Source organism: Epinephelus moara, chromosome 12 (assembly GCF_006386435.1).
Source record: "Epinephelus moara isolate mb chromosome 12, YSFRI_EMoa_1.0, whole genome shotgun sequence".
In the NCBI taxonomy this organism is placed as follows: Eukaryota; Metazoa; Chordata; class Actinopteri; order Perciformes; family Serranidae; genus Epinephelus; species Epinephelus moara.
In genome coordinates this window covers 34171285-34184024 of record NC_065517.1, presented here as the reverse complement: position 1 = coordinate 34184024, position 12740 = coordinate 34171285, and the positions used below count along the sequence as shown (strand labels likewise).

At 41.1% G+C, this 12740-nt stretch overlaps 1 protein-coding gene across 4 annotated transcripts in view; it reads left to right on the top strand.

Moving 5' to 3' along the window:
- pex7 (peroxisomal biogenesis factor 7) overlaps positions 1–12740 on the top strand; it is an 86172-nt gene that overhangs the window by 37787 nt on the left and 35645 nt on the right. For all 4 annotated transcript variants that reach the window (XM_050057953.1, XM_050057952.1, XM_050057951.1 and 1 more), the window contains exon 9: positions 1006–1061. In XM_050057953.1, coding sequence (XP_049913910.1) covers positions 1006–1061 — 56 coding nt within the window. The remainder of the gene's footprint in view (positions 1–1005; positions 1062–12740) is intronic.

Below are 12740 nucleotides of genomic sequence, written 5' to 3'. Positions count from 1 at the left end.
CCTTTGAATCTGCCTGATAAGAAAGGTGAAACTGTCAGAAGCAGAGAGGTGGAACAAATGAACGAATAAATTAATTTGAGAGTGCTTAGCCGACAGTCGGTGAAATTACTCTCTGTGGACTCTTTTCAGCCTCTCTGTGTCGGCACAATCCTGTTACTGCCGAGCAGAAAACTCTGCTCATCCTGCCTGAAGCTCGTTTTCGCTTTGATGGGAAAAAAAAGTCACGTTTTTTTAAACATTCACACCTTTTTAGAAGATGAGGGACGACCTCCAGCTGCAGTACAACACGAACAGAAGCTCTCAACAGATGGAAACATGTTACTCAGCAGGATCCACAACAAACTGTAAACAGCGCAGCAGGTGTTCTATTTGAAAAGAACAGCTCGCACCGTTCTTCTTGAGAGAGAGCTCTTTAGTTAAAGGGATAGTTTGGATATTTTAAAGTGGAGCTGTATAGAGTACTTATCCATAGTCAGTGTATTACACACAGTAGATGGCGTTGGGCACACCCCCAGTTTGGAGAAGCAGGCAGGAGTACCAGCTTGGAAGCTGAGCAATGCACTGCTGTGGATGGAGGCAGCAGCAAAACATATCTTAGACAGCTAAAAGAAAAAGGTTCAGGTGAAGTTTTAGAGTCCTCACATCACTTGTGGAGATCCAAGGAGAGAGGAGGTAGCAACACAACTCCACCTAATGGAGGCTGACGGCGCCCCAGATTCAAACGTCCAAAAAACACATAATTGAAACCACAAAATATCTCCATACTGCTCGTCCGTAGTGATCCAAGTGTCCTGAAGCCCCGACATAAAAAGTTGTTTGGAAAAACGTCATTTGAACTCTGTTTTTAGCCTCATTGTAGCCTGTAGCTCTAACTGCCTCTCTGTACACCGCGCTCACGTGTGTGCGCTTGCGTGCGAGACCAGCGAAAGCACGTGAACACACATGAAGGCAGTGCCCATGTCTCACGGTCTCTGATAATAATCTTTTTCATTCTTCTTTCTGCAGTTTTCTCCGTTCAGTAAGACCGAGTTGGCGTCCTGCTCATATGATTTTACTGTCAGGTAAGATCAATGTATATCTATACTTTCTTCTTTGCTGGTGTGGCGTTGCCCTTTATGTCTTTTTGTCCTGATCATGAAACACTCAGTGAGCTTCTTTAAATGAAGCTGTCAACGGCTTCTTTGCAGTGTTTTACTGTAATACATCAGGAGTAAAGAGCTAAAGTGCCAAAGTCTGTGAAGAATGCATGTAACTCATTTAACATTAATGATCCATGGAAATGAAGGAGGTTTTACAGGTTTAACTTTAATGTGTTTTCACAAAGTAATTATATAAAACATTAGAGAGGAAAGCCAAACAGTGCAGCTGAGTTAGAAACCCCAGGGAGCTCATTCAGATGTTTCTCAAGGGGAAATCAAGTTGACACACATGAACAAATATTCTTGATATTATTTTTTTCTCCTGAACTGAGTTTTCCTGATTCTTTCAGTTGCAGTGATACTTAGATCAGCTTCTTCTAACTGTCACTTCTTATGTGTATAGTAAAATCTTACAATGAAAAACGTTTGTTTGTTTTTTTTTTTTTCATTAAACAAATGTCTTAGTTTGCTGGATATTGACTGCATTATACAGGTTATTGACAGTTTTGTCTCTAATAATAATTTAGCAGAATTAATACTGCTGTAGTGTCAGTAAAGGACAGGACAAACTCCACACACATTCACCGACCGTGATGTTGCAGCTTGTGCTTGCACCGTCCATTATGCAATATTTCACGACATGTCAAAGAAATAGTTTGTATCTGGTCCTGGTTGACAAAGCTGGCACATTTCGTATTTTTTCACGTCAAAATCAACATGTTAAGAGAAAATTTAGTCCTCTAGTAAACCATATTAAAGCAGCTCTGGGGCACCGGACAGCTCTGACTTCCTGCTGGATTAGCAAACTTTCTGTTGCTGCTGTTACACAAGTAAGCAGGCACTGTGGGGTTTGTACTGGCTGAATTCAAGCCCCTACAGCTGCTGAGTGCATCATTATGATTTCAGGTTGGCCGTCTGTCCATCCATCTCATTCTTGTGCACAAGATATCTGGGCGGCTGTGCGGGTCGCCCACCAATCGAAAGATCAGCGGTTTGATCCCCGGCTCCTCCAGTCTGCATGTCGAAGTATCCTTGAGCAAGATACTGAACCCCAAATTGCTCCCGATGACTGTTCCATCGGTGTGTGAGTGTGTTAGCAGGTGGCACCTTGTATGGTAGCCTCAGCCATCAGTGTATGAATGTGTGTGTGAATGGGTGAATGTGACTCGTAGTGTAAAAAGCGCTTTGAGTGTTCGAATGACTAGAAAGGCGCTATACAAATGCAGGTCCATTCATATCTCAAGAACGCCCTCAAAGGAATTGGCACATAAGTCCACGTGGACTCCACAATGAACTGATCAGTTGTTGGTGGTCAAGGGTCAAGGTCACTGTGACCTTGTCTGTCTCATTCTCTTAATGCGATATCTCAAGAACACCTTAAAGGAATTACTTCAATTTTGACATAAACATTTACTTGGCCTCAACAATTAACTAATTAGATTTTGATGGTCATAGGCCAAGTCTGTGGGACCTCCTCTATCTCATCCTTGTGAATGTGATAATTCAAGAATACTGAGGGAAGTTCTTCAAATTTGGCACAAATGTTCACTCGCACCCAACAATGAACTGATTGGATATCGATGGTCAAAGTCAGTGCGACCTTGCATCTGTCTCATTCTCATGAACACTTTATCTCAATAACACCTTTAGGGAGTTTTTGTAAATTTGAAACAAACATTCACTTGGACTGAAAAATAAACTAGACTAGAATTTTGTGGTCAAAGGGTCAGTCGCACTGTGACATCATAACGGCGGCGGTAATTCTAGTTATGTGATGTAATAGATGAGTTTGACTGTTTGAGACCAACTTTTCTAGAGGTTAGAGGACTGCAGCGGTGGATGTGGTCTCCAGCGTGGAGTCCCCTTTCTGCTTGCACTCCTTTTCTTTCAATTACCAGCCAAAGCAGATGAATGGTGTCATCCTGAAAGTGGTAATGAGTAAGGACAGTGCGATAATGTGCGATAAAGTTAACTGGTGTGTGAGATGGAGAGCTGCACAGGCTGAGTTAATACAGCCTGTAATATCAAGCAAGACTGCCTCTGTGTGTCTTATGAGAATATGCTACTTAATAATCTCACTCTTTCTCTCTCCCTGTTTCAGTCGTAGTTTTTATGAGTTTCTGCAGCTTGTCATTTAATATACAGTCTATTCTGTGTTATAAAACTGCTGATGAGTCTCTTTTACCTGTCTGTGCATCGGTTATGATGGATAAGATGGGATCAGATGGATAGATAGATGAATGGTAGAGAGATGAAGGGCAGGATGGCCTACAGCCCTTCAGAAACACACCGAAGTTCATCATTATAAATTGAATAACTTTGGGGGGTTTTGGCTGGTCGAGCAAAATAAGCAATTTAAAAAAGTCACCTCAGGCAAATGTAATGAGAATTTTTCTCTATTTTTCTTTGTCTTGACAGATCAATCAATAATAAAAACAATCAGGCCTTGGATGGAGGGATGACAGAGGAGGAGTTTAGACCTCTGGCAGTATTAGTCTAATTGGAAATTTGCATTTTAAAAAGGAACACCAATTAAATTAAGAATTCCAATATGTTATTTCCAAAGTTATTTAATTAATACTAGTGAACATGACCAGAGAAGGAAGTCTTGTGTTTCATAACACATTCTCACTCCGACCTCGTCACATATCAATGTCTGGTCATGGTGTGTCCACACCGTGGGATGCCGTGTCAACTTCAGCCTGTTACGTGCATTGTCTGTTTTCAGAATACACTTCTGTTTTCACAGGAAATGTACAGTTTGGGAGATATAAGCTGGAAAACATTTACTGAAAATTCAATTGCAAAACAGTTTGTAGATTAAATATTCAGTTTGTTGTGTTGTCAGAACAAGGCATGCAATTTAATCTCTTATTAAAAAGATAAATATAATATAACATAATGACTTTTCTTGGTTAGCAGCAGAGAACAGCAGAATGACTGTAGTAAACATTGTGTTCAATGTACCGATGCTAAGGAGAATGAGTCTTGAAAGTGTTTCAGATATTCAGAATCAATATGTATTGACAAATCAATATTTTTGACAACACCATGGGACTGTCAAAACAATATGTGAACCTGAAAGGACGTGAAATGAACATCAGATACAAGAAGAAAAAATATATCTGTGGCACAAAATTACTTCACTTGTCCAGAAGTTCCCTGACTCTGCTTTTTATAGGATCACAAGCAAATAGTCCCAGAAATATTGGAGGGATAAATACCAACGTATGAATATTATATCAAGGTCTTTTCACATGTTGTTCACGTCTCCCAACCTGAGCAATTTTTGTTTTTTCATCATTCTTCCTGCTTTTTACATATTTTTGTTTGGTGAATGAAGACATGAAAAAAGAGAGAGATGGAGGGACCATTGGTGGCAAGTTAAAAGAGGAGTGATGCTGAAATAACCATCCGGCTGTTGGATATCTTAAATGATGGAGAGGGGGGGGGGAGGAAGGAGGGAGGGAGTAAAGTGCCAGAGGAAAAGAAGGCAGAAAGATAAATGTGGTGAGAGCTGGCTCTGTTCCAAACCTTGTGTTTTATTGATCTGAGCTTTCATTGGCTCAAATACTCTATGCTGAGTAGTGATTTCATTATAGGCTGTTCTGACACACACACACACACACACACACACACACCACCTGGCAGATTCTGGAGTTTTGCCCACGGCGGCTCAGATCATCTCTGTAAAGTAAGAAACAGCGTCTGCACTAACAATAATCCTCAGAAACAATTCAAAAAGTACCAAAACAACATTTATTTTTGTTTTCCAAGAAGCCTGCAGGCTACAGACAAAATAAAACAGATTGCCGGGCATTAAACTAATGCATAGACATAATTCATGACAATACATTTTTGGAATCCTTTATTTACGTGAGGGTGGTTTACTGAATACAAATGCTTCCTCCCTCTTAGTGGCGCAATGCTTCGTAGCCCCTTTTCCACTGCCACCAGGCGCCGTTAAGCAATAAGAATAAGCACTCAGTATTTAGTATTTTAGTGTGGTTCCAGTGTCAGTCTTTGGGTGGGATGGGTGGGATTGAGAAGTCGGCCAGTGTAAGTGTCTTTGAGGGGGGGCAGTGTGCTCCAGATGATCTTTTCTGCGGTCCTCACTACCCACTGTCGGTCCTTCCTGTCCTCTGCGGTGCAGCTGGTGAACCACACTGTGCAGCAGTAGGTCAGGATGGACTCGATGGAGGCCCTGTAAAAGTTAACCAGCAGTGGGCGGGGGAGGTGGGCCTGCTTTAACTTCCTGAGGAAGTAAAGTCGCTGGTGGGCCTCCCTCACCTGATAGGAGGTGTGGACGGACCAGGTGAGGTTGGCCGAAATGTGGAGACCAAGAAATTTAAAGCTCTCCACCCTCTCAACTTCCTCTCGTTTGATGGAGAGGATGGGGGGCTCAGTCTTTTTGGATTTTCTGAAATCCACAATGATTTCCTTGGTTTTGGCTGTGTTGAGGTCCAGGTTGTTATGGAGGCACCAGTCTGTCAGGCGTTCGACCTCCTCCCTGTAGGCTGACTCATCGTTGTTCCTAATCAGTCCTACAATGGTGGTGTCGTCAGCGAACTTGACGATGGTGTTTGTGGGGTGGATGGGGTGAAGAGGGAGAAAAGGAGGGGGCTGAGGACACACCCCTGTGGCTGGCTGCATATTAGGCCGACGTGAAAGGATGGCTTTTTTCGTTTGTGTCTGATGCCAAATGTCATTGACCAAGCGTTGGTTTTCTACAACTTGGGAGTGAGATCAGGTTGGCATACACGTGCTAATTTTGGTGGAAAAGGGGTGTATGACGTGCTAGTGTCAGTTTTGGATGCTCGGTGACAGCGTATCAGGTTCTGCTTGTTACATGCACAGTGTCTTTTAAAAATAAACTTCCAGGAAATGTAGGTTTTATCACCCAAACTACCTAAGATTAATGCAACAAAACTCCTTGGTTAATTTTAGAAAAAGATCACGAGACCTCACATTGTGTCAATCGCGTTTGCACACCGACTCTGAAATTTTCGTTGATCATAAATTTGTCAGATAACATATTACAAAAAACACAGACTCAGTGTGCAAAGGCCTTAAGTCCTGTGTTTCTTTGACCCCTCCACCTCCCCAACCACATCTGTGTGCAGACTTTAGGCCTGTCCCAATACCCACACCTCCCCAAGAAATACCCTCTTGCACTTGGTTGTGCATGTTCACGTTTAGGCTAGTTGTGTCCCAAAACAGAATTGAGGTAGTGGAAGTGGTTTCAAACACTTAAAATCCGCCCTAGATTCCAAGGGAGCCCCGACCCACACTTACAACGAAGTGGAAGATGAAGTCAGCAACTTCGGCAAGTTTTGGAAAACAATTTGTTCCTGTACGATCCGAATGTAGGCTATACAAACAACAGATGGTTGGACTAGTGAAACTCATCAGCAACTCGGTTGAACACAGTGTCAAAATATTGAAACAAATCAACTTACCTGAACAAAATCGATCAGAACTAGAAGACGTCATAGGCACCTCCTGTTTTCAGCATTTCTTCTCTGTTGATTCATCAGACGGAGAAGAATAAACATAGCACACACCACTACACAAGCGCTGGAGCCGGCATTTTCATTGCATCGCTACTATGCATGACGTATGCCTGCACGTCAGCCATGCTGATTTGTGTGAAGTGGTGTCCCATTTCTTAAGGAAAGATCTCTACCCTAATATTTCTCACTTCCCTCATCAAACAAGGGCACTCAATACCAAGTGAAAGATTTAAGGGGTAGAAATGGGACAGGCCCTAAGTCACTCTTTGTACTATGTCATTGCTGCAGATGGGTTTACATTAGAGTTAGCTAAATGCCCAGTGAGTCTGATACAGACACCAAAGGGTGGGTTATGTGTTGGAATAACAGACTGTATAAATAATAGAAGTAGTCACCGTGACGTCACCCATTCGTTTGTGGACTTCCACTTTGAAGCCTCGAAGTCGGCATTTTGGCCATCGCCATGGTGGCTTTTTAGAGCCAGAGGTAACACTAGGGCAGAGGAGGACGCTCTCGGCATAGTGCCTGTCACTGAAAGCTGCCCGCCCTTAATTATGCCTAACTTTAAGTCTTAATACAGTTTTCATAGGTGAATTATATAAAATTCACCCCTGTCCAGTTGTCATGAACGGGTAAATTAGCTATAGAGACCAAAATTGTTGTACAAGGCTGTAAACATGTTTATTTCAGCTGTAAATATGGACATTTTAGCATGGGGGTTTATTGGGATTGACTCGCTCTTGCAGCCAGCCTCAACGGGCTCTTTAAAGAATTGCAGTTTTTTGCATTTCCTTGTTGGCTTTATTCCTCAGCCCCGGGGGTTGCCGTTTGGTCGAAATCAGTCGCCAGTGCGCACTAACAAAACTGCTATATTTGATACCCTGGGAATGAGAACGGGTAGCAAAGTTCAGGCCCAGACACACCAAACTGACTTTGGAGAAATAGCAGCACTGACGGCCCCCTGCTGCGTACACAATCCAATGTTGAAGTGCGCCAGTGGACAGTAACACAAACCGTTACGAAACCAATCTGACCTTATGGAACAATTTAGTTTTGGTTCTGCAGCACATTTACAGAAAACAGTGGAGCATTTAGCAGCTGAAGAGGCAGATATTTTTCTCAGGAGCTGGTGGAGCCCAAAAATTGAGCTTAAATAGAGAAAATATTAGACCGACATTTATCAGGTGGACACAAACATCACTCTGATGGGATGATCATGTTTCTCTGTGTCTGCTGTGTAAATAGAAACGGTTTAGCTGTAACAGCTTTATGAGTCCTGACAGAACACCGTCACAGAGCTGCCTTAAAGCTGAACGTTAATGATGTGAAACGTGAACACAACGATTTGTTCTCAGTGTTTCATCAGAAAGTCACCAGAACGTGTTGGTGCAGAGGAATTTTTTTTAACATTCCTTTAACATTGCACTGTATCTTTAATTTAATCTTCCACTCTGTCTTCTCCTTTATTAACTCGCCTACTGTCCGTTCTCTGAGATCATCCCTAATCCATTCATTACTGCTGTGATAACACAGTTTCAGTGGGTTTACTTCATCTGATGTTATCTTATTAAAACAATGTGAATGGAACAGAGCCTGGGCTACAAATTATCCTGCGTTTTTGTGTGTTTGTGTGTGTGTGTGTGTGTGTGTGTGGCCATGCGTGTGTAAACCCTCTAAGCATCGATCATGACTGACTGCAGGAGGCTCTAATCACCTCATTAACTGAAGAGTCGTCTCTTTACATCGTTACCCATTAGTCTCTCCTTGGTCTGTTGACCAGCAGATCATTCCTGCACTTTTTAACTTCTTGTTGAATTTCAATATAACTTTTATTTAAAAAAAAATCTGAAATACACGATTAAATAACATGCTGAGTTAAAATTGTGAATGTTTTAACACACATTTATGGAGCTTTCTTAGGGTTTAATATAACATTTTACTACCAACATTAAAAAAACATACATTTTTATGTAAGAAATCATTAAACAAAAAGTTATTTTCCAGGGAAATAAACTTGTCCTGTTTCTTGCCTTTTTAGGGAGCTTATGTGGTGTAGTATTTCTTGGCCTGGGCTAGTTTTCAGTTTAAGAAGTAGCCTGGTACAGAACCCCACTTCAAACGGTGAAATGTTGTTTTCACACTTTGGTTTTCGTACGAATTAAACAATATAATAATGTGTTAATCAGTGAGCTTTTGGGGTGCTGCTAGGTTGATTTTTTTTACCTTTGAACAGAGCCAGGCTAGCTGTTTCCCCTGTTTCCAGTCTAGGTGTTGAGCTAAGCTAACGTCTCCTGGCTGTAGCCAAATCTCTAGGGCTGTAGTCAACCAAAGAAAATCTTGACTAAAGTCGCACATAATCTTCAACTAATCGATTAGTCGTGGGGAAAAAAAATCTGCACGTTATTTTTACTTCTGTGGTGGTGTGTCTGTGTCACTCTGCAGTTACACCTCCAAAACACTAGTCGGCGGTGGAGGACTGTGTTAAGCGCTGTAAAGTTTAGTTCAAATCAAACTTTATTTATATAGTTGATTCAAAACACACATTAAACATTAAACACATTAATAGAGACAGTTTCAAACACAAGTACACAAATCAGCTTCACTATAAATTGCAGAACTGGCGGACAAACACTTGTCTTTATCTGGACACATTTCCCCTGCCAATACAACATGCTAACGTTATTAGCACAAGTCTACGGCGTTTTACATTGTATAAACTAGCCTAGCGTCTAGCGATCTTTCCCATGTCTCATTTAAAACCAGGGACAACAGCAACATGTAACAAAGGTAACGGTACATAATTCAGTTCCATTACAACTCACAACATTCACTGACGAAACAACTGCCTTACACTAAACACGTTTTCCAAGCAAATACAACATGCTAACGTTATTAGCACCAGCCTATGGCATTTTACATTGTACATTAGCCTAGTGACGAGCGGAGATTTCCTCTGTTCATATGAAGCCAGGATAAATGAAGTATAAATCCCTGAAGGATAAATCACACACACGACTTAAAATGCTATTTTAGTGGAGGCTTTACTGTCTTCACAATTTATTGTTTCTTATCTGTGAAATACAAGTAAATACAAGCTTCGTTTCCACTGAGGGAAATGGTTTCAGCTTACAGAAACAGACAGGAGGTCTGCGTCACCGTGATGCCGAGCGTGAGGGTAGACGAGTTCAACTTTCTGTCAACAACGGGGGTGTTTTGAAAACAGCCCCATTTTCACAGGTAACTTAGCCTGTCCCCCTGCCACAGGAAATAATGGATTAATCCTGGAAAGCTGTTGATATAGCACTTTTCTCCTTATGAAAGTAACACGGCGATTATTCGACTAATGAGAATTCGGTCAGATCAGAGCATAGCGACCAAATAATCGACTAGTCGACCAGGAGACTACAGCCCTACAAATCTCTGGAAAGATACTGCGCAGAACATTCAAACTCTCAGGCCTTTGGAAGAGGACTTGAGCACCCGTTAACTCCATTAAAAGTTTTTATAGCTTTTAATAAAACCTATAAAGCTGTCTGAAAGCTAATCCAGCTGTAATCAGCTGCCACCGTCATTAGAAATCCACGTTGCTTCGCTTCACATGATACTTTAGAGGAAAAGATGGCTCATTCCACCAAAGGCATATTTACTTGTTCCTTCTCTTCTTGCATCTCATCCTTGCATCTCTCCCCCGTGACTTACAAGGGCGGATCTAAGATGCAAGGAAGAGACACAAGTGAGGGAAACATGGATGCGAGGTCAGATGTTGGGATGAACCCAGGGTGTAGGGAGAGATTCATTGACCCCCCCACACTTAACGCTCCTGGCCGACATTAATTAGTAATTACAGCAAATATCTGGTCCAAGACTAAGTATACAACAATAATAATCCAACCAAGAATTTAACATGAGCACTTGATCCCATGAACACATTTTGATAAGCACTAAGAAGTAGGGTTAGGTCCTACAAATACCAGTAGGTTGTATTGAAGTGTACTGTTAAACAATGTTTTTTGTTAAGGTTTGAGGACTTTCTGCTAAATTTTAAAACAGCTTTTGAATTACTCCACTAAAACCTGCTGAAATGAAGCTTTTGATTATTTGGGTTATTACATGTGAAGGTGTATGTCTTAAATCTGAGCGCCTTCATCCACCTATTGGTGTGTTTGGCCCGTTACACCTTCCACTGTGTAAACGCAGTCTGCTCACACACACCTGCTTCTGTCTGCTTTCCTGTGTGCTGTAACACGTACAAATACTGAGCTAATCCACCTGCACACACAAAGACCAACACATGAATGCACATGCAATACACTCAAATGCAAATACACTCTTGTATAGCCACATGCACATGTACACACAGAGTTCTATTAATCCTTTTTCATGCCTCATTTCCGCTCCCCACCCACCTCATCCTCTTTCCGCTGCTTATTTAGTCGTAGTCTTGACAGTCTCAGTTTGGAGCCGAGTGTCCTGAATGCTCAGTTCTTCTTATTAGTTTCTATAATTTACTATTTGATTCAACAATGTTGCTCAAGAATTTCTGTGTTTTAAATGTCAGAGCAGTTGGCAGTGTTTTTTCAGGAAAACCAACACTCAGAGAGTACGGACACCTCTGCAGTGACTGCACAATCCACTTAAATTTATTCCAATCCTAAAAACTTGGTGATATTTATAACAATGGCAGTGGCATAGCTTCAGGTATGCCAGTTGGACCACGACTTTGGTCCAGCCTGAAACATCTTTTTTTAAAAATTAAAAATCCTCCCATGAGGATAAAACCTAATTACATTGGTGACCCTCTGACATTTCATGGAGTGCCAAATTTTTGTCAGCCCACAAATACGTGACATTTATACATTTCATGTACCATTTACCATTAAACAGCAAAACCAGTTGTTTTTTAGCAACCTGTCATTGCATTTCCAGCGGATTTTTAGTCATCAGACATGGGTGTTTTTCAGTGATCCATCTCTATGTTTCCTGCTGGGATAGTGCCACAAAAAGCAGTTGTTTTTAACAGACATCACTGCATTTCCTGCCAAGATCGTGCCATGAAAAGCAGTTGTTTTTTACTGTGACATCACTGAGTTTCTAGCCAAGATAGTGCCACAAAAAGGGGTTGTCTTTTACCAAGACATCCCTGCATTTCCAGCTGCAATAATGCCTTGATAGGTGGTTGTTTTTTACTAAGACATTACTACGTTTTCAGTTGGAATAGTGCCACGAAAAGCAGTTGTTTTGTTACTGAGATATCACTGACTTTCCAGCCTGGATAGATACGCAAAAAGTGTTTTTTTTTTTTTTTATCTGAGACATTGCTGAATTTCCAGCCGTGATAAAGCCACAAAAAGTGGTTGATTTTTACTGACAAATTGCCACGCTTTCAGTTGGGATAGTGCCACAAAAAGTGGTTGTTTTTAACAGACTTTACTGAGTTTCCAGCCGCAGTAGTGCCATGAAAGCAGGTGTATTTTAATGAGACACTGGGGCATTTCCAACAGAGGTTGTGGCACCAAAACTGAGTATTTAAGCCAAAACGTGATTTTTTTCCTCATCTTAACCAAGTGGTTTTTGTGTCTAAACCTAACCACACGTTAATCACAGCGTTGTTGAAAAATAAAGAAACGTAAAAGTTTAATGTATCCGTTAGACTTGCACCAATTACAATTTTTTGGGCCAATACCGATTTCCGATTTACAGAGTGTTTGGATGGCCGATTCCGACTTCATTTTTTTTTTTCCAAACCGCTTTACAACACACAAGATATTGCAATATTTTCTGTCTTTCCTTTTATTAGAACATTTTAACCAAGATACAACCAGCTCTTCAATAATCATCTCAAACAAACAAACAAACAAAAACAGTGACACAGGTGAAGAAACATATTCCTTTTTGCTCAAATATAACTTCAGGTACAGTATTAAAATAAATAAGTAAAAAAGGCACACATAAATAAAAACGTAGATTAATAAAATAATAATTCTTGGTGTATAACATTTGTGGGTAATTTCTTGAATAGACAAAAAGTAAAAATATCTCCTGTGGAAAATTCACAGAGGTCTTCAAAACGCGCCACCAGTAAGCGCGC